Raw genomic sequence first — 20,041 nt, forward strand, 5'->3', positions numbered from 1 at the left:
TGGGTGGATCTCCCGGTCGGGCACATGCAGGAATTTGTCTGTCTGCCAACCCCCTAACCCCCTTCCCCGACCCCCACTTCTCACTTTGGAAAAACACACACACACACACACACACACACACACAGAAGCCCACAGCACAGGGCCACTCCACAACTCAGGAATGAGTGGAGATTCCTGAGAATTTTTGAAAGGATGATTCCCTCTCCCAGTCATGCAGCCTGGCTCCCAGCTCCGTACCCCCTTCTCGACCTCACTGCTGGGGTGTGGCTACCTCCAGTTGAGGCTCCTGGGGTTTGCACCAGGAATGAACTAGAAGACATTTCTGTAGAGTGCCTGTTTTCCTCCTTCTTTTCCTTTCTTTTGGGCACTAGCAGCCAGTCCTGCTACGACCGTTACTGGTCCCCTCCTCTCTTCCTATCTTGACTTGTGGGATATTAAAGAAGATCCACTGTTGTCAAAACTCTCCTGCACTTGGATAATGATGTCACTTCTGTCATGAGCTCACAAACGGAAGAGCTCTGAGCAAGGCTAATAAATACCAAATTTCAATCAGAAAATTCTTTATGCTGACATTCATGCTCTTACTATAAAAGAGAGAATTTTTCTTAAAAGACAGCAACTAGTGCATCTGAAGAGGAAATGAAGAGTATATGTGGCAACTAAGTTAGAATGTGGTTTAAAGAGTGGGAGAACAGTGGCAACAGGGAAAATAGGAAAATTTAAGAATGACTATTGGCCCTGGACAGTGGGCTCAGTGGTAGAGCGTCAGCCCGGCATGTGGATGTCCCAGGTTCGATTCCCGGCCAGGGCACACAGGAGAAGCGCCCATCTGCTTCTCCACCCCTTCCCCTCTCCTTCCTCTCTCTTTCTCTTTTTTTTTTCCTCCTGCAGACATAGCTTGATTGGAGCAAGCTGGCCTTGGGCACTGAGGATGGCTCCATAGCCTCTGCATCAGGCACTAAGAAGAGCTCAGTTGCTGAGCAACAAAGCAACACCCCAGAACGGCACAGCATCACCCTCTAGTGGGCTTTCTGGGTGGACCCCAGTCAAGGCACATGCAGGAGTCTGTCTCTGCCTCCCCACCTCTCACTGAATTAAAAAAAAAAAAAAAAGAATAACAATTGCTTGATACTGACGACAATAACATTTCCCACCTTACCCAACCTCCTTCTGTCTGACTAAACTTTCATCTGCTATTTCTTGAGCTCTAACAACATCAACCAGATTTCAAGCCCTTTCAATGCATGGTAAACTATCATGAAAGGACTGTGCGTCGTGAAATGAAATCAAATATTTAGGAGGAGACTCCCAATGAGAAATATAGTCAAGCAGGACATTGCCCATGTGCAGTTTACCTCTTAGAGCAATGGTTCTCAAAGTGTGCGCCAGGGCACCCTGGTTCACCCTAGAAGGTTTCCAGGTGTCCCCTATGGTATTACAGACGAATATGTGCCTGTTGGGGACCAAAAAACCAACAGGGTTTTTGGAATTTAGATTTTTGGGGACAGAGGTGTGGGGCATTGGCTGTACACTGCCAGTCTGCCCAACCTCCCACCTCACTTGCCTGATTAGGTTGCAAAAGGCTGTTAAGCTGTGGTGCTGGATTGTTTACACTATCCCCCATGTCCCCCGGAAAGACTGGAGGCAAGTTTCTTCTATCCTTTGTTTGGTGTAAAGTTAAGATATGTATGGTGGGGGTTTTGGATCGATGATTAAACATAAAGAATTGTCTCTTGAGGCCTTTTGGATTTCTATAAAAGGAGAATATGTGGCAATATCTAAAAAAGCTTTGAACATTTTACTACAATTTTCAACATCTTATTTATGTGAATTAGGATTTTCTACCCTCAACACAATTAAAAATAAAAAGAAGGGAATTCTTCAATGTATTGACGAGGAAATGAGAGTCTGCCTTTCAAACATATGCCCAAACATTGAAGAAATCGCTAGGACACATCAGGTTCATATTTCTCATAAATACAAGAATGAAAAAACTTAACACATTTGTGCCGGGACATGCCGAATTTACTAAATCTTACTAAGAATGTATCTCTCTCTATATATAAAGATAACATTTTTTAACCCCTCTTTTTTACAAATTCCAAAAAGCATAACTCGAAAAATGTAACATAAAAATGTTTTTTAAATGTCAGAATAAATTTAATTTTGTCATATTTATTTTGTTTAATTACCATAAAAGCATGCTTGGACTTTATATTTTTTTCTTTAATATCTGACTTAATTATTATAACATATTTCTCAGAAATCTGTATATAGTATGCCTACAATTATTTGTAGGATTTTAAATGCGCCCCGACTTAAAAAAGTTTGAGAACCAGCCTTAAAAAGTTGAGAACCACTCATGAGCCTCCATCTTTTCTAACTGTGATTCTTATCACAACAACTTAGCATAACAGTTATCCACACCCATCTGTGTAGGTATGGATTTTAAAAATGGAATGAATTGCTTCCAACATTAAAATAAAGAGAGAGAGAGCAACATGTTCAGCACCCTGAAGAATTTGGTGTTAACAGGCCCTTACCAAATGCCAGCTGAGCAAATTCATGAATAGTCTTCCCAGACTCTCAAGCCTGTTTTATGAACGAGTTTGACTTTGCAGGCAACGTTGATAGCTGCATTATTCACTTATTCTAATGGACACTCAAACCCTTGTGAATTTAATTCCCAAAAGATTTCTACAGCAAGAGAAATGGAAGGCCGGATTCAGCCAGGAGAGCGAACAGGTTATGAATGATGGGAGGCAGTACCAGCGAAAGGGACTCACCTGTAGATGATGCCTTTGTCGTGTAGGAACATGAGCGCAGAGATGATTTCTGCTGCATAGAAACGAGCTCGTGCTTCGTCAAAACGACGGGACTTCTGAATGTGAAACATCAGGTCGCCCCCATTCACAAACTCCATCACAAAAAACAGTCGATCCTGATTACAAGCACAAGAGAGGATCCGATCAGCACCGGGTTATCTTGGGAAGTAGCCTGGGGAGAAGAGGTTGTCAGAGGGAGGTACTTGCTGGAACACTCTGACAGGATGTCCGGGCAAAGCAGGATGGGTCTGGTGGGACTAGATCCCTGGGTGGAGGTAGGGCGTACTGCCTGGATCTCCTTTAGGTAATCCACACAGCCTTGAATTTCTACATTCAATAAAAACTAGAGAAGGCATCAGAAGCCTTTGGTTCTAGTTCCAGCTCTGCACCTCAAATGCCCTGTAACTTTGAGCTTAATCTTTTTGGACCTTCAACATTGGTAAAGTGAGGACACTGCTGCTCTCTCTACCCAAAGCAAGGCATTTTTTTGTAAGCTGGAAGAGAACAACAGATGTTGAAAGGTAGTACGTGCCTTTCACTTGGAACATTCAGGGCTGATAAGAAGTAAGGGGCATCTGACAGTGCTCTAGCCATCACCCCTGGGCAGAGAACAATCGCAGAGAAGGAGAAAGGCTTTGGACAAATCAGCCAAACATCAGTCTAATGACAGCCTCAGAGTCGCCCCAATATTCAAAATCCCATTTAACCCATTGGAAGATTCCTGAGTCGGGAGTGGGAGATGCCATCTCTAACTAGAAGGAATTCTCAACCCAGCAAGTGAAATCGCTCTTTAAAAAGGGGTTGATCAAAACCCCAGGCTTGCCCAGTCAAGGCGCATGCCAGAAGCAACTACTATGAGTGGATGCCTCCTGCTCCTGCCCCCACTCTCTCTCTCTCCTCTAAAAAAATTAATAAAAAATTTAAAGAAAGGGATTGATACTGTGTACTAAGTACTGTGCAAGTGGCGTGAATAGTGCTGTGGGAAGTAAGACTGCTTAATGAAAGAAATGTTTACGTCTCAACTAAAAAGTGTTGTCTCCAAGACTGACAGTGTAAAACGCTCTGTTTCAGGAGCCTCTAAGATCAATGGATTTCCTCACTTCCTCCCACTAATATTTATGAGTCCCAGGTTGTCCAGGTGTTAAATTAGGTGCTGGGACCCCAACAGAGTAAACAGACACAGCCTCTACCCATATGCAGTACGGTGTGGGAGACACACATTACTAAAACAAACAAACAAACAAACACAAAAACATCATCTAAACAAAAGCAAATTGACAAATTCTAGTAAATCTTGTGAAGGAAATGTGGAGGACGCAATGAGTTCTGGTCATGTGCTCGGGGATCTTGGGGGTCTTCCTGAGCAAGCGGCACAAAGCTAACACCTGCACGACAAGTGCAATTAAGAATCAGCCCTTCCTGAGCTAGGAGGGAGGGTGAGATGTCATTTTGTAAGGAAATTGGTATCTTACCAGTTCACAGAGGATGAGTATGCACAGAATCCATCTTTATTTGTGGTTTCAAGCGCCACCAGCTTTGCACTGAGTGTTACGACTGAGCTGTGAGCAAAGACTGTGTGTGTTCCTGCTCACCTATTCATTGCTGGTTTAATCACGCCCACCCCAATCAGAGGACGCTACAACTAGTCCTGATTTTAAAGGCCATAATTAGAAGGGGGAAAAAAATTCCCCTGTATCTATGAAACACCTCCCTCTTAACAGGAGAGGGAGAAACAAGATCCACACCCACAAAAACAAACAACAAACAACAACACAGCAATAATTCTCAAGGTTGGCCAATATGAGTCAACAGAAAATGAAATATAGCAAGCTGTCTGACTAAGCTAATGGCCTTCGCAGGAGTGTGACTGGCAATGGGGGAGAGGCAGAGTTGGGTGGGCTAGGCTCAGGTGAGCGGTGGTGGTCCATACTCATGTGGGAAGGATTGAGGTGGGATGAACGGGTTAGCAGGAATGGGGGAAAGGTTAAGCATGCCATCTGGACGGTTTAAGAGCTGTGTCCACACAGGCTGCTGTTATGCTGATGTGTGGATTTGGAGGGGTGGCCGAGGCGGGTGGGGTGGGGGTGACGATGACCCATGTCGTAAAGCTGCCCTGAAGCACGGCACAGCAAATAGGTCAGTCTTACACATTTTTGTGTAGCCAGCCTGTTCACCTTCTTTGTAGCCCTGACTCACAGCCATGTGAATCCCGAAAGCCAGAAATACCTGATTGTGGGAGCAGGGTCAGTAGGTGAGCGCCCATCCCGGAAGCCAGTGTGCTTGCCTGGGGTGGCTAAGGCAGTAGGCATCAAACAGATGAGGCCATTCCAAGGGAAACCGCATCCATTTCCGGTTTCCCCCAAATCACTCTCCTATCTCGAGTCTGACAAGTCAGACGCTGGGCTAAACTCCAGATCTGGGAAGAGGAAATACTTTCTCCTAATCCTGTTCCTTCTCCTCTTTTCAAAGCTCCACCTGCAGCCCTGGAAGCCGATTCCCAGATAATGGGGGTGGGGGTGAGGAGGCATGTGCACCTGCCATGCACAGCAAAGAGGTCATATGCTTTAGGGCTGAAAATACAGGTTTCTTTTCATTCAGCCTCATTTCTAAACTCCCGTCTGGTGCCACCCAGAACACGGGGTACTACTCACAAGCTCTTGGGCTTACATGCAACTCTAAGCAAGCAGGAAGTGGAGGCGAGCCAGCCAAGATATAATATTTAACGAAAAGTAATGGTCCATCCTACCAAGGACCTAACAGAATGTCACAAGGCAGAAAAATAAAAACATGTTTATCACTTAGCCAAATGTTCTTGCTGTGTGGAAACCCTGTTTACACGCACGTCTCTTATTTAAAATTGCTGCCGTAGCAGTGAAAATTCCGCAGCGATTCCTCCGACATTTCTCTGGCAGCAGAGATAAACAGCAACAGTTTGCAGCTTCTTGCAGAGGAGATCTGCTCATCATGAGGGGGAGGCAACGGTGATGAGTAAGGGGAGTGAGGGCCTATTTCAGAAATAAAATGTCATTAAGCATGTCCTCAAGGCCGGCCTCTAGAAAGTATGTACGATGAACAGCAGTGGCTGCTGCTGTTGGTGACCGTAAAGATGTTCTCAGTTAAGAAAAAAATCATAAATGTGAATGATTTCAGTTATAGCCAAAGATGCAGATGTGCAGAGAAAGGACTAAAAAAAAAAAAAAAAAAGACCCCCCCCCCCCCCAAAAAAAAAAAAATCTAGAGAGTGACAGAAGTCAGCTTTCGGTTATGGGATCTGGGATGACATTTATTCTTTGTTCTTTTCGGTATCTCTGAAGGTTTCTATGATAAGTGTGAATTACCTTTATAATGAGAAACAAACCAAAGGCATACGGACTTCCTCCTCAGTTTTCTAATTTTCATCTGGAAGCTGAAGGATGGCACCGGGAAACGGTAGTTTGAGCCTGTCTGAGAGCCGTGACCGGCAGGGGGCGTAGGGAAGTGGCTGTGCAAAGGGGGCCTTCACCTCCCCTGCTGCCACTATTACGGGTCACTCTTCACCACCTTCTCCCCTAGTGGTCTTTCTGATGCCCAGAGTCACCGGCTCATCCATCTGCCTTGTTGGAACGACATCCAAAATGAGACTAACCTGGCTCTAGTGTGTTCCCAGGGCCCTGCGGGGAGAACATGGTCTGAGCTGTGGTCTGCAGGCTTACTGAGGCTTTCAGAGACCTTGCATGCCTCCTCTAAGGTTCTCAACAAGGAGGGATATTTTCTAAGCACACACTATGCCAGGCCCTGGGGGGGGAGGCAGTGTTGTAAAATGAATGCAATCCCACGCGTGCTCTCAGGAGGCTCACAGATATGTGGATACGTATCTGTAGATAGAGCACGCCACCCCAGGGTGCTAAGCACAGTGGAGGGGCAGAGAGGGTGTCACAGGACACAGAGCAGAGGCAGCTGGGGCTGGGATTTGAAAAAGGTGCTAAGAGGAGCCAATTCTCCAGCTTGGAGGATGTGGATGTACAAGTCAGGCTGGAATGGGGATGGAGTGGGGAGGGAGCAGAGTGAGTGAACAGGTCTGTCCAGTACGAGGCAGGATGCAGTGACTGCAAAGGGGAGACAGCGCAAGCGCTGAGGCCGCCGAGTGTGGGGCCTCACTGTAGTGCGTACCGCTACTTTCCTAGTCAGGTGTTGGTGGAAAAAGCAAAAGGCTAGTTAGGGTGCTGCCTTTCACCCATGCCCGGGTCACCCACAATGGAGAACTGCAGGATGCGGTCGTGGTAATAGCCATACTCACTCACCTAGTGGTCTCTACCACAATTACAGGCCCAGGGTCCAAGCTGAAACAGGTGGCAGTATGGGGCCCAGCTTGAGAAAGACTCCAGTCAGTGCTGGGACCCACCATGTAATAAAACATTAGCTACGAACACAAGTCACTCCAGCTAAGCGTTACTCCTTGGCATGAATCCCATCAACCCGAAGGAAACCTTTCCCTCGTAGCGATCCCCCTTTTACCAAGCAGAGAGGCCTGTATCCGAAGTTCGGAAAGGAGGCGGCAGATAACCTCGGCCTGCAACTCCCCTCTCGAGCGCGCTGTTCGAGAACTGGTCTCGCTGATGACAAGCACTAGGTCATGCTTCCCAAACTCCACTGTGAAACAATGAGAGGAAGCATTTCTGGGATTCCTACGTGTAGGGATGCAGGCAGGATGGATTAAGGTTGTTGGGAGTCACTTCTGGAGCAGGGAAGAGCTTCCAAAGCCCACCCCGGGCAGGGATAGCGAGGGCCGCTGCCTCTGCATTGAAGTTTGTGTAGGCAGCTAAGCCCGTGAAGACAACCGTCCTAGTGTTTCTAAGGTCCAGCCTCCCATAACCTGAGCCTGGACATCTGCCTAGCTGTCCCTGAGGCCTCTGGTCCATTTTGCCCTAACCTGCATGGTAGAAATCTAAGGTCTCAGAGACTGGCTTAACCCTAGTTCTAAAGCCCAGTCCTTTGTCCCTTCCTCTCTTTTGTCCCTGAGTTAACCAACCAGAAAGGCAAGTCATTAAAACAGGTGTAGAACACCTGGGGCAATAAAAGCAGCTCAGAAATCCCTTTGCCCCACACCCTGCCGGTGTGAGTTACCGGGATGCCACAGAGCTGGTGCCTGGTTAATAATAGAATTCCTGTCATCACCTGCCTGGCTCTATTAACCCGCTGTAGCCTGGGCCAAGTCGGTAGCCTGTTATCAGTTCAGGACTGTTACTGCCCCAGGCCAAAGGGGATAAAAATATCCCCTGAACTGCTGAACTGTTAGTGGCTGCCAGTATAAGCAGGGTGCACTCCCTACGCCCCTAATAAGGATTGTTGTTCAGGAGGTAATACTGATGGCGACTGCATGAAGAAAAGTTCAAGACAAAACAGCTGGGTTGATGAAAGTGATGTGCTAAGACGGTGCCTATGACAAGACGACACTGTCGCAGGAGGGTGACCGTGGAGGGGAAGGAGCCAGAGATGAGTTCCCTTGGGGTCACTGTGCTCGACACCTTGGCAGCTGACTGTTCAGTTCATAGCCCCGTTTCTCAGAGAACTGCCCTGGCCTGGTCCTGTGGGGAACTGCTGGCCACCCTGCACACAGCTGGTGAGGCCAAGCGGGGCCTCCCACACTCTCTTTTGCAGGAAGCTGAACTGAGGTGGAGGTGCTTTAATTTAGGCAGGAAATGAGGAAACCGAAGTTAGGGAGCCAAGGCTGCCTCCACGGTGGGAACAAGTGAAATGACATTTCACTCAGATGAACGAATACACACATGGACAGGGAGAAGGAGGAAGGAGAAAGCGAGGAGGTGGAGACAAGGGATCAGGGAGTTTTAGGGAGCCAGAAGGAAAACTGGGCTCCCCACATCCTTCTCTTCCACAGCCCTGGAGAGATCCGACCAATCTCTCCCTGGGGTTCCGCGGGGCCTCTCCTCCATCTTTGAGTCCTATTGCCTATTGTCACTTCTCCCTGTATGGCAGGACCCTGGTTAAGTTGTTTTCTGTTACTTGCTAGCAGGAGAATTTTAAATGAAACACATACCAATGTTTAAGGGGCAGGAGGGTTCCTCAGTAATCAACCCAAGGTAATAACACCTAACAGGGATGGGGGAGGATTAAATCAGAGCAAAATGCCTCACACAGCATGAGGCCCAGAAAGGAATCTCAACAAATAGAAGCTCCTGTTATTTCTACATCCCACAAAGGGGTTAACGCTGACTCTAGGAGACCTTGTGTGCAGCGCCAAGTCCTGGTGCTGCCCTGAGACAGCCCAGCCCAGCGGTGAGGGCCAGGGCTCCGGAGCCAGGGCCTGAGATGCCACAGCAGGTCCCGCTGTGCTGTGCTTATTTTCTCTCTCTCAAAACTCTCATCTGCAAGACGGAGATAACAAGACGACTGGACTGACAAGCGTGTGAGAATGAAGTGACTCCAGCTAAGAGTTTCCAACAGTGCCTGGCACACACACAGGCAGTGCTGAATAAAAGTTAGCAATGATTATCATTACCCTCCTCATCCCTTCTGCCCCCACACCTCTGCAAGCCACCGTGGCTGTCTGCTCTGGGAGTCCCGGGCCCTTGGGAAGAGCCTCAGAGAACCCTGCTGTGACTGCCAGCCATGGAGGTGGAGAGGGTGCCTCGCTCACGGGGCCCTCCGACTGGCAAGTAAAAAAGAATAAAATGACAGCAACCGGCTGTGGCAGCCCCACTGAGTCACCATGAAACAGGAATCTGCAGGGTTCAAAAAGTCAGGGGGACAGCTGGGCGAATGGGGCAGTTCCTGATGCCACATGGTCATGACCTTGACGTGTAATAAGGACGTTTCTTTCTGGGAAGTGATAACCAAGCAAGGGGTTACAAAACTGGATCTGATAACCGAAACGCGTTAACCAAAGTTTCAGTTCCAGGAAGTTCTCTACTTTTCTGAGACCAGATGATAATTCATATTGTTTATCTTAGGAGTTTAAAATCATACTTCATCACTCTTATTATATAGCAAATGCACATTACAGTGTGACTTTTTGTAGTTTGCTATTCTCGTCTATAAAGTTGATTTATTTTTACCAACAGAACGAGAAAGATTTTTCTGTTTACAGCAAGAATCCATAGTCTCTACAACCTACAGATATAAATCTCATTTAAAGATGTATTACAGAGAAGATACAGATTACCTTTTGGAAATAATTCAAAGACTAGACACAACATTGAAAGTTAATGACAAGTTAAGGACCACTTTTAAAGCAATGTCAAGCTGGGAGCCACAGCTAGACTTATTTACCCAGGGTCTAAGAAATGTTCTGGAATTATTTCTAAATGAATCAACCCTGTATCAAAAGCTGCAGAGCACTGTTGACCTCTGTAGACAAAGAAAAAAATACCTCCTGTAATAGCATTGTACTGAATTTCTTATAAGTGTCCCTCACATTATGATTTCTCTCTGACCAAGTCAGCTGCAGGGTGAACAGGGAGTTCAAATCAACAGGAAACAGTTACTGACGTCAAAGAGGTCACAGTGGAAAAGCACCGGCGTGAGGAAACCTGATTGCACCATGGCTCAGCTAGAAACAACCTGAATTTAACCACATTAAGAACGATTACAAAGGCTTTACGGAAGAAACAAGGAGAGAGAATCTAATGGCTTCCTTTTACTTTTTGACTTATTTTGCACAGCCCAGAAGACAGCAGAAGTTAATTCAACCATCCGCACACACACCCCCCACCCCCGTCACACGCATGGGCATGACACATCCTGTCTAAGCTCAGAGACTAGTCTTTGGGAAGGAGAAATATGTCTCCAGCATAATAAGCCCTTAGGAACCTGCATTTCAAACCCGGAGGAACACACAGCTCTTTGCAAAGACCACATGTTTTCCTTGTAAACTGGACACACTGTGGCCATCTCCTTTAATGAAACCTGACGGGGTTCACGGGCATATATACCAGACCAGGGGAAACAATGACGCAATCTAACTTGCAGTTCAATACCCTGTGAAGCATCAGAGCCAGGATGTTCTTAAAGCAGAAAGCAGCAGTAAACATACGATCAGGTATACGGCCAAGTCGAGCACAAGTCCTTCCTTCTTGGCAGAGCGCCTTCGAAGCCCCTGGTCCACACACGCCTTGCCCGGTCTCACTGTGCTGGGCCACACAACGGCTCTGTATACTTGGTCTTATTTTCTATGGAGGACCCGAAACCTTTGAAGGCAGAGCCCAGATGCCACCAAGCACAGTGTCTGGACCCTGGGAAGGGTTAACAAACCCTTTGGGTACTAACACGCCAGGAGGCAATTTTCATTACCTGATTCAATTTAAGCCAGAATGTTAGGAAAGCTGGCCCAAACTGCCCAAATTAGCGCTGTCCACACGCTTCGTGTGACTGAAGTGTAAACAGGGAAGCTCCTTGCCCGCAGTGAAGACAGTTTATGAAAGAGCGCAGGAGGAGAAGTGGGTCTGCCTGATGCCCCTGCACTTCCCTTCATTGATCAAACTTTGGTTTTCCTCTGTTTATAAAAGTAATTATATTGAATATGTTTACAGTTCAAACAAAATTCTAAAGTAAACACATGAAAAATTGGAGAAAAAGAAATTCAATGAAAATAAAATCGACTCTAATCTTCACACTCTGAGACAGAAGTCCCAAGGCAAGAAGAAGCAAAAATATGTATGGCTTTTAGCGTCCAAATAACTGGCGGCTGCAGGGCGAATAAGATCTTCACAAAATGATTTAACTAGAATTTATTTTCCCCTTATAGGCTACTTATACTTAACACTCTATAGCATGTTTAAAGAAAAAAAAGAGAAATGAAAAATATATCCTTTCTTTTTTACTTATAATACATATTTCCTGATGTGCCCAGCCATCAAAACTATATATTTTTAACAGTTGCATACTATTCCCAATGCCAGTTCTTGCAGTCCTACAATTAGCTACACTTCTAATTAAGCAATGGATATAAGAGCACATGGCACTCATAGTCTAGTTACTAAAGATAATTTTATCAGCCTGAAATAACAGGCATCTCAGAGCAGATTATTACAGACTCAATCTGGTATTTTAATACCAAATTGCATTTACAAATCTAAACTCTGAATTTAGGGTCACGATGAAGATAATGTTGGTTGATTATTTACTGTTTTAAAAAGGTTTAGTTACTTAAAAGTATGTACAATAGGATTCCTTTGAATCATTATTTTATAAAGAAATTATCTTTATAAGATTTCGGTCTAAGCACCAAACAGCAGGTCTATGGACAATATTTATGGATTTAGTTTGCAGGGGGCTAGAGAATAAAGAATAAAAATGCCATTTTATTTATTTAGATAATTTTCTTTTCCATGACAGCAGTTCCTAAATTTTGCAACCTCTCAAAGAAGCCCAGATCTCATCTCTTTCTCTGATCTGTGGATGAATTCGATGTTTTGCCTCAAGGGGAAAGATTCTGAGTGTGTCAGATGAAAAGTTTTGCCCAGTTAGAGAAGTAGTGAATCCAGCCAAAAAGATTCCACATCTGCCTCAAGACGATGCCTGGAAAGCCACTAGCCAAGAATCTGTTCCTTCCTGTGCCCACGGTGTGTGGTGCTCGCTGAAGTCTCTGTTCAGAATGGGCACTCCACGTGCTCCTTCCTGGCTGGGGAATGAGATGTGTTCAAGCAGATGACTTCCCCATAATTTCTTCCCAAACCCTTTGGCACTGTGAGTGAAATAACTGATCTCCATTGTCCACTGAGGAAGAAAGATGCAGACTTTACCACAAAGGTAAGGAGACCAAAGTAAAAGAAGCAGAGTCTAGTAAGATGAGGGGAAACATAATCAGAAAGAGACTAAAAGGTTTGGCCAGAAGAGAGGACATTGTGTTAACTTTGGGGATAAGCTTCAGTTGGTTAAGTGGAGTTCAGATGGGCCCTTTAAACCCCGAGGATGAGAGCACAGACTAAGATGGAGACACTAAAAACCTCAGCCCACATTCAGCGGACACTCGGTGTCTTTTGGTGACCTGACCGCATCTGGGCACTTGATTCCTCCTCCTGTTAAAATTTCTTTTTGACTCTTCATTCGGAGCTTTTTCCCTTCTCCACTCACACTTAGAATTCCCTTTAAGCTCTCCTCTGTTCTCCATCTGTTAACAAACCTAGTGAGCTATTTTAGATGATCGTTTCTACTATATCAAGAGGACACTGATAACAACAAAATCTAATCTTCCATCTGAACCATGTTTCTGAGCAAGAAACATCTTACCACTGGATTTCTTGCCAAGTGAATTCATCAGATTCCATTCCCCCAGGCTTCCAACTGGCCAGAACTCTGACCTCTACTCTCACTCTCTTCTCCTAGCAAGTCCTATCGATGTGACCTCCTTCCTGTCCCCTTGCCTTCACTCCCATGACCACTGCCTTGGAATAGGCATGTCCGACAGATCACTGGTTCGGCATCCTTACCAGGTCCGGGCCCCCGGCCTCCTCCTTCTGCAGATGCCACCAGAGAGTGCCCCCTCAAATGCAGATCAGATGCTGCTCCCCGATTTCCAGGTCCTTTCACCTCCATTACTGAGTTAGGTAAGCTCCTTAGCAAAGGATGTTTGAACCGTGATGGTTCTGCTTCTTCCTCACCTCCCCCATTTCCTCTCCTACATTCCTGCTGCATCATTACTGGGGTCCCTGGGCACATCATACCTTTTAATTCTCTGTTCTTTGGCATGAATGTTACCTCTGTCTGGGAGGTCAGTCCCCTTCCTGCCCACCCTGTGACTATAAGGCTCCTGTTCATGCTCAAACCCCATCTCAGATAGCCCTTCCTAAGGGGGTTCTTCCAACTTCCCCAAGGACCAAGTTATGACTTTCTTCTATCACACAGGGTCACAGGTATCTGTGTCTGGGATGATCCCTGGCTGAAAGCAGCTTGAGGATGGGTCCATGTTTTGTTCTTGCTTGTTTCTTCCGTCCCTGGCACATAATGTGTGCTCCGTAAACATTTACTGAGTTGACTTAAAAAGGCAAGATAGATACAATATTACCATTCAGTATAGAAAGAGCCACTGTCTCTAGTGGTTAACAGGCATCCCCAAACTACGGCCCGTGGGCCGCACACAGCCCCCTGAAACCATTTATCTGGCCCCCACTGCACTTCAGGAAGGGGCACCTCTTTCACTGGTGGTCAGTGAGAGGAGCACTGTATGTGGCGGCCCTCCAATGGTCTGAGGGACAGTGAACCGGCCCCTGTGTAAAAAGTTTGGGGACCCCTGGGTTAGGGTCTACTTTCAATACTTAGAGACCACTCAACTTCGAGAAAGAGCATTCAAGGTATCTGGATCTTTAGGATGAAATGATATTTCCATGTGTGAGAAACGAAAGTAACAACTTTGCTTTCCCCAGAGCACATTTATATTGCTATCAACACATTTGCCTTCACTCTGTGAAAAATGTTTCCTCAAGCTCTGACTGTATCACTGAGAGGCACCCATGTAAATTAAGGGTGCAAGTGATGATTTTCATAAAATTCAACTGATTCAACCCCTTGCTGATAAAGTGGAAGTGTAAATATTAAATGCCAAAACCAGAGAAACTGCAGTATTTCAACTGCTTGCTTTTAAAGGTAACCAGCTTTTGCTCGCTCCACGCCCCAGGTTCTGCTCATCCTGCCTCATCACAGCAGGCTCCCCGGGGCGGGCAAAGTCCCACCCCACATTCCACAGAGCCCTGCACTTCCACTGGCTCCCCACTCCCTGCAAGCCCCACGGTGCAGCCACCAATCACGGCTTGGGGCCCCCAGACAAGAATTTTGTCTGTCTACAAAGTCACGGCTGTGTGTGTGTGGGGAGATAATGCTTACATTTCATAAGGAAGATTTGACACACTTGGCTTTTTGGCCCTTGAAAAGTAAAGTGATCCTCTAGTCCACTTGACTTCTCTTGTCTAGGACAGACCCCATGACATTCATGGAAGGCAGTGCTCTTCAGCCAGGGAGACACTTCCCCTCCGGGGACATTTGACAATGCCTGGGAACATTTTTAGTTATCACAACAAGGGAGGTGCTACTGGCCTGGAGTGAGTAGAAGCCAGGGATGCTTCTAATCCCACTGTACACAAGAGGGCCCATGGCAAAGGGTCATCCACCCCAAATGTTAGCAGTGGGCAAATGACACTACATTACACAAATGAGTGAATTTTTTTTTTCTGGAAATGTTGAAAATTCATTAGCCATTTGATTATTAAAACTATGATACCAGCCCTGGCCAGTTGGCTCAGCGTTAGAGTGTTGGCCCAGCATGTGGAAGTCCTGGGTTCAAGTCCCGGCCAGGGCACACAGGAGAAGCGCCCATCTGCTTCTCCACCCTTCCCCTCTCCTTCCTCTCTGTCTCTCTCTTTCCCTCCCGCAGCCAAGGCTCCACTGGAACAGAGTTGGCCCGGGTGCTGAGGATGGCTCCACGGCCTCTACCTCAGGCGCTAGAATGGCTCCGGTTGCAACAGAGCAACGCCCCAGATGGGCCAAGCATCGCCCTCTGGTGGGCATGCCGGGTGGATCCCGGGTTGGGTGCATGCAAGAGTCTGTCCGTCTACTTCCTCCGCTTCTCACTTTGGAAAAATACCCCAAAAACCCTCCCAAAAAACTATGAGACTTATTGTTGTGGATATGGTGGTGAGAATAAAATTCTGAGCCAGGTAGAAGGGAACTTCCTCCTTCAGATCTGTCCTGAAGCCCAGGTAAGGGGGACGCGTCGAGTTAATGAACAGGCCTCATTTCTGTGGACTCCCAGAAGAGAACCTTAGCTAGTCTCTATGTCAGCTCCCCCTTTATGTGTTCCCTACTGTGTTGTGTCTGTTTCACTTGAACTACCTCTCACCCCTGGCTGAGAAGGTCCAGGCTTGTTGTAGACACAGGCTAGTCCCCACGTCACAAGGAGATGAGGCTCCGTGCTCCCTAGGAGGGAGGGGTCAGGGGGCAGAAGAAGAACATGGAGGCAGACAGGGTCCACTGCACAGAAAGAGGAAAACAGGTCTTGGGGAAGGGGAGGAGTCTTGCTCAAAGAGCTTTCCTCTTTTGTTTTTGTTGAGAATCATATGTGACATTATTTTAATGTTTAAAATATCATATACCCCACGCCATAAGGATGGAATTGAGAGACCCTGGGAAGAGTTCCAAGACAGCCTTCGGAATACCTGAGCAATACATCATCGCCGTCCCCGAGAAGTGCCCGTGTGAGCGGGAATACCGCGCTCCTTCCTCTAGGAATATACTGAAGGTCGGACACGGAGAGGAAGTGGGGGCTCCCTGGGTGGTCCTGAAAGGAAGACAGGGCATGCCAAAGCCCCCCAGCTGAGCGGGGAGGGTCTGCGAAGTATTAGCTGACAACAAAAGGCAGGCAGAACAGAGTCAGGCTTGATAATATCAGGGTTGGGGGGCACAGTGTCCCTGCAGTCTCCGGTGGGCTGTCAGTGAAGGGACCAGTCGACCCAAGGGACCAGAAAGGCTAGACAGAGAGCAACGGTGAGCGAGGGAAGCAGGATGGACGGCTGCCCTTCCCATTACTTCTACTTTGGGTCTCCTGAGATGAGCAGTGCCAGGGAACCCAGCACCAAGTAGGGGCAGTGCCCACAATTGGAGCCTGCTCCTGATAACCCCCTTCAGGTTCCCAATTCACTGTACCCCATGGGGAAAAAAGTACACTTCATATGCAAATCTAGCTTCAAGACACGCCCCTTCGAAGCAGACTGCTGCTCTGAACCTGCCCTGAATAGCAATCCATCCCCCCACCCCCCACCCCGGCTCCTGTGGGGACCAGCTACAGGACGGACGCCTGGTGCAGGCCCATGAATGCCCAGAGCAGCAGCTCCATGAGGGCCCGGGTCTCTGCTCTTTCATTCATTGCTGAGGCCTCAGAGCCTGGAGCAGAGCCCCACCTTGTGAAGGTACTCAGAGCACATTTGCAGAAGGAAAGAACAGCTTTGGTCTTCAACTGTCAGGGAGTGATTCTCTATTCTCCCAAGTGGGTTAAGTCTCTACTGACAGCCTGAGAGACCCTGGAAAGCTCTGTGGCCCGGAAGAGAGGGACACAGCTGGGCTTCTACCAGGAATGAAGCAATTATGGAAAACGCAAGTATTTCGACACTAGAATGTATTATTGTCTGTGGTTTCCACCAGAGCAGTCAGGTTTTTATGTGACATGATTCTGTTTCCTGGGTGGGGTGGGGAGCACCCACTGCAGCTGTTTACAGGTAGCTATAGGCCCAAGGGTCCCTGTCAGTCAGGGCAGGAGCAGCCCACTCCCTAGGGAAACCCCTCTAGCCACCCCAGGATGCTGCTGAAAGCCCAGGTGCTTGTTGGTGTGTTAATCTTACAGCTACTCTTTATTTACTCCGTGCTGTCTACTGCACACCACAGTTCTAAGCGTATCTTCTCTTCCCAACCAGGCTGAGGGTTGCAAGAACTGTTTCTTTTATCCAGCACTCAATCAGTGTGATCCTGGAATGATGGGCTTTCGCTAAACTATTTGGCAAAAAAAAAAAAAACCTGTTGCATTTTTATTTCAAGAGCCAGTCCCAGCGCTTCCAGCCCAGTGCTCCCACACAGGGCCCGGCGGAGGCCGGGGTGTCTGTGGTTTGGCTGTTTCACCATCACGGTCAGGGGAAACCAACACCTAGACTCCCCACCACAGCGCTTCATCCGTCCCGGGGAAACACGGGGCCACGTCTGACCCTGGCAGGTCTCGGGTACGTCACCAGAGATGACACGCAATCCATGAACCATCTACCCAAACACGGGTGGTGGGTCTATGCGACCTCTAGGTCACCGACAGTGACTGTGCTGAGGTGACATCAAGGCCAGTTACAACTGAATAACCTCAAACTGAAAAGACATGCCAACGTTGTCAAACCCCTTTGTCACCCTGAGTGTCCTGGCAGTCCTACCCAAACAGGGAGAGCCAAAGGAACAGCGCGACCTCGGTCTCTCTTGTTCCTGACTCATTTTCACGGCCCTCTTCACCCACACCGAGCTGGGAAGCCTGCAAGCCCGAGAGGACAAGGCAGAGGTCCCAGAAAACCTCCCTTGAAACCCAGAGACTGGAGATGGCCTGTGTGCGCTTCGTCCCCAGATGGAACACTATTAATAGCTGGGAACATGCCCAACTGGGAAACACCATGTTCTGGCTCATTTTCTATTTCGATCGGAGCCAAAGGCAAGCTGTAACAAATGACCCATAAGCGGACCAAATCATATTTGTGGCGGTCACTGCTCAGGGAGAAGAGGAAACCTAGTTTTAAACATATAAGAGAAAAGATCCCTTAGGTATTTCATAAAAGGCCACAAAACTATATATATATATATATATAGTGAAAAACTGCCTCCATTCCTGCCTCCATCACTCTTCTTAGCTGCACACAGTCCCTGGAGAGCACGTTTCTATTTGCGGTGTGATGGACACGGCAAAGGGTATGACGCTGGACAACCTGGTGAAGGAGCCATGGTCTGACTCTTGCTTGCTGGGTGACCAGGGCAAGTTATTTAACTCCTCTGGACATTAGTTTCCAGATCTTTAAAATGAGGAGAATAGTATCTATACCTCCTGGGTTGTTTTGGGTATTAAATGTTTTATTCAAGAGGCATCTGTGGAATGCCAAAAGATGCATTTCTACAGCCACTGGTAATGGGTATAAGCATCCACAGCACATGCCAGGATCTCAGAGAAGAGCAGCTGTTGCTATGTTGTTTTTCACCCATCTGTCTGCAAAGCTCAAGCCCATGAGGCCCTAAGAATCAACCAGCTCTCCCAAGGCACTGACCGGGGTCTCTTCAGAACCCTCCCCTTCCTGCGGTGGGAAACTTTTGGGGGGGCACTGCCCCTCTCCTCACCTAACTCACCATCACAGGGCCTCATCCCCGTACCCAGGATGTCACCATGAGTCAGAGCATGATGTGTAATGCTGCTCCAGGAGTCAGTGTGCCTGCGCGTCCCCTGGGCCAGACGCTGGCAGCAGCTCGGCAGACAACAGGCCTGGCTGCCACTGCCAGAGGCCAGCTGAGCTTTGGGAAGGGGAGGAAGGGCTGGAGGGGCCGAAGCTGGGTCAGGGCTCGACAGGGCTGCGCAGGGCTGCGGGCAGCTGCCCATCCCCCGCGTGCATGGCACCAGCCTGAGGGTCACTTTCTGGAGGGATTTCTGCCAGAAGGTCCCAGACAGAAGAACATAGGATTTAGGTGGAGGTGCTTATCTGTGGAGGACTGGCCGAGGGAACCCAAGGCAGGTGACCATCCTAAAGACAGGTCGGAATTAGAGCCTGGAGCTGCCGTAATAAAGGCTGCAGGGCAGTCCCCGTCTGATGACATGCTTTCTGGGAAGGTTCACTCGGGGGCCACAGGACCAGTTTGCATCTGTGCTGCCTGTCTGCCTCTCTATCTTACACACACACACACGCACGCACGCACGCGCACGCACACACACGCACGCGCACACGCACGCACGCGCATGCACACACGCGCACGCACACACGCACGCACACACGCGCACACACACGCACGCACACGCACGCACACACACGCGCGCACACACACGCGCACACACGCACGCACACACGCACGCACACACACACACGCACACACGCACACACGCTCCAGCGCTATGATTTAATAAAGCAACAATAGAGAAAATAATACAGAGAAAAGAATGTTTTTATAACATTTAAAATACGAGTTTAGGAGAGTGAAATTTTGCACAAGCCATGTAAACCAACAGCATTTAGTTCACAGGATTCCGGGACCGCCTAACTTCCAGAAGTAAGACCTCTGCTTTGTTGAGCGTCACCTGAGGGAGTGGCTTTTTATGTAAAGCAATGCCCCTGCCAGGAACTCCAGGCCACCCACGTTGCGGATGACCCTTTCAAGCTGACACCCCTGCGGAGACCCGTCAGTCGGCAGGGCAGTCGGGTGCCCTTAGGAAAGAATGAGCAGGTAGAAGAACAGGTGGGAAGTGAGCACACTGGGCCTCTGACCCTGTAAAGGGAGGGTCCGTGCACTTTGTGGCCCACCTGCGTGGGGCACATCCCACATGCAAACAGGAGCACTCCCCAAAGAGCCAGGCTCTGCTGTTGCCCGCTGCTGCGACTTGGCCCTGGTCCTGCTGAGCAGGGGCAGTTCTCGGGCAGGCACAGTGCCTTGTATGTTCTCCTAATGGAAACCTCTGCTTCAATAAACTGGGTCTCTGAACAAAGACCGCAGCATCTGACCAGTGTTGACTCTGC

General features: G+C 48.0%; 1 protein-coding gene across 2 annotated transcripts in view; it reads right to left on the reverse strand.

Moving 5' to 3' along the window:
* PRKCH (protein kinase C eta) overlaps nucleotides 1–20,041 on the reverse strand; it is a 286,597-nt gene that overhangs the window by 127,292 nt on the left and 139,264 nt on the right. For both annotated transcript variants that reach the window (XM_066276900.1, XM_066276899.1), the window contains exon 10: nucleotides 2,787–2,941. In XM_066276900.1, coding sequence (XP_066132997.1) covers nucleotides 2,787–2,941 — 155 coding nt within the window. The remainder of the gene's footprint in view (nucleotides 1–2,786; nucleotides 2,942–20,041) is intronic.

The sequence above is a fragment of the Saccopteryx bilineata genome, chromosome 4 (genome assembly GCF_036850765.1).
Source record: "Saccopteryx bilineata isolate mSacBil1 chromosome 4, mSacBil1_pri_phased_curated, whole genome shotgun sequence".
Classification (NCBI taxonomy): domain Eukaryota; kingdom Metazoa; phylum Chordata; class Mammalia; order Chiroptera; family Emballonuridae; genus Saccopteryx; species Saccopteryx bilineata.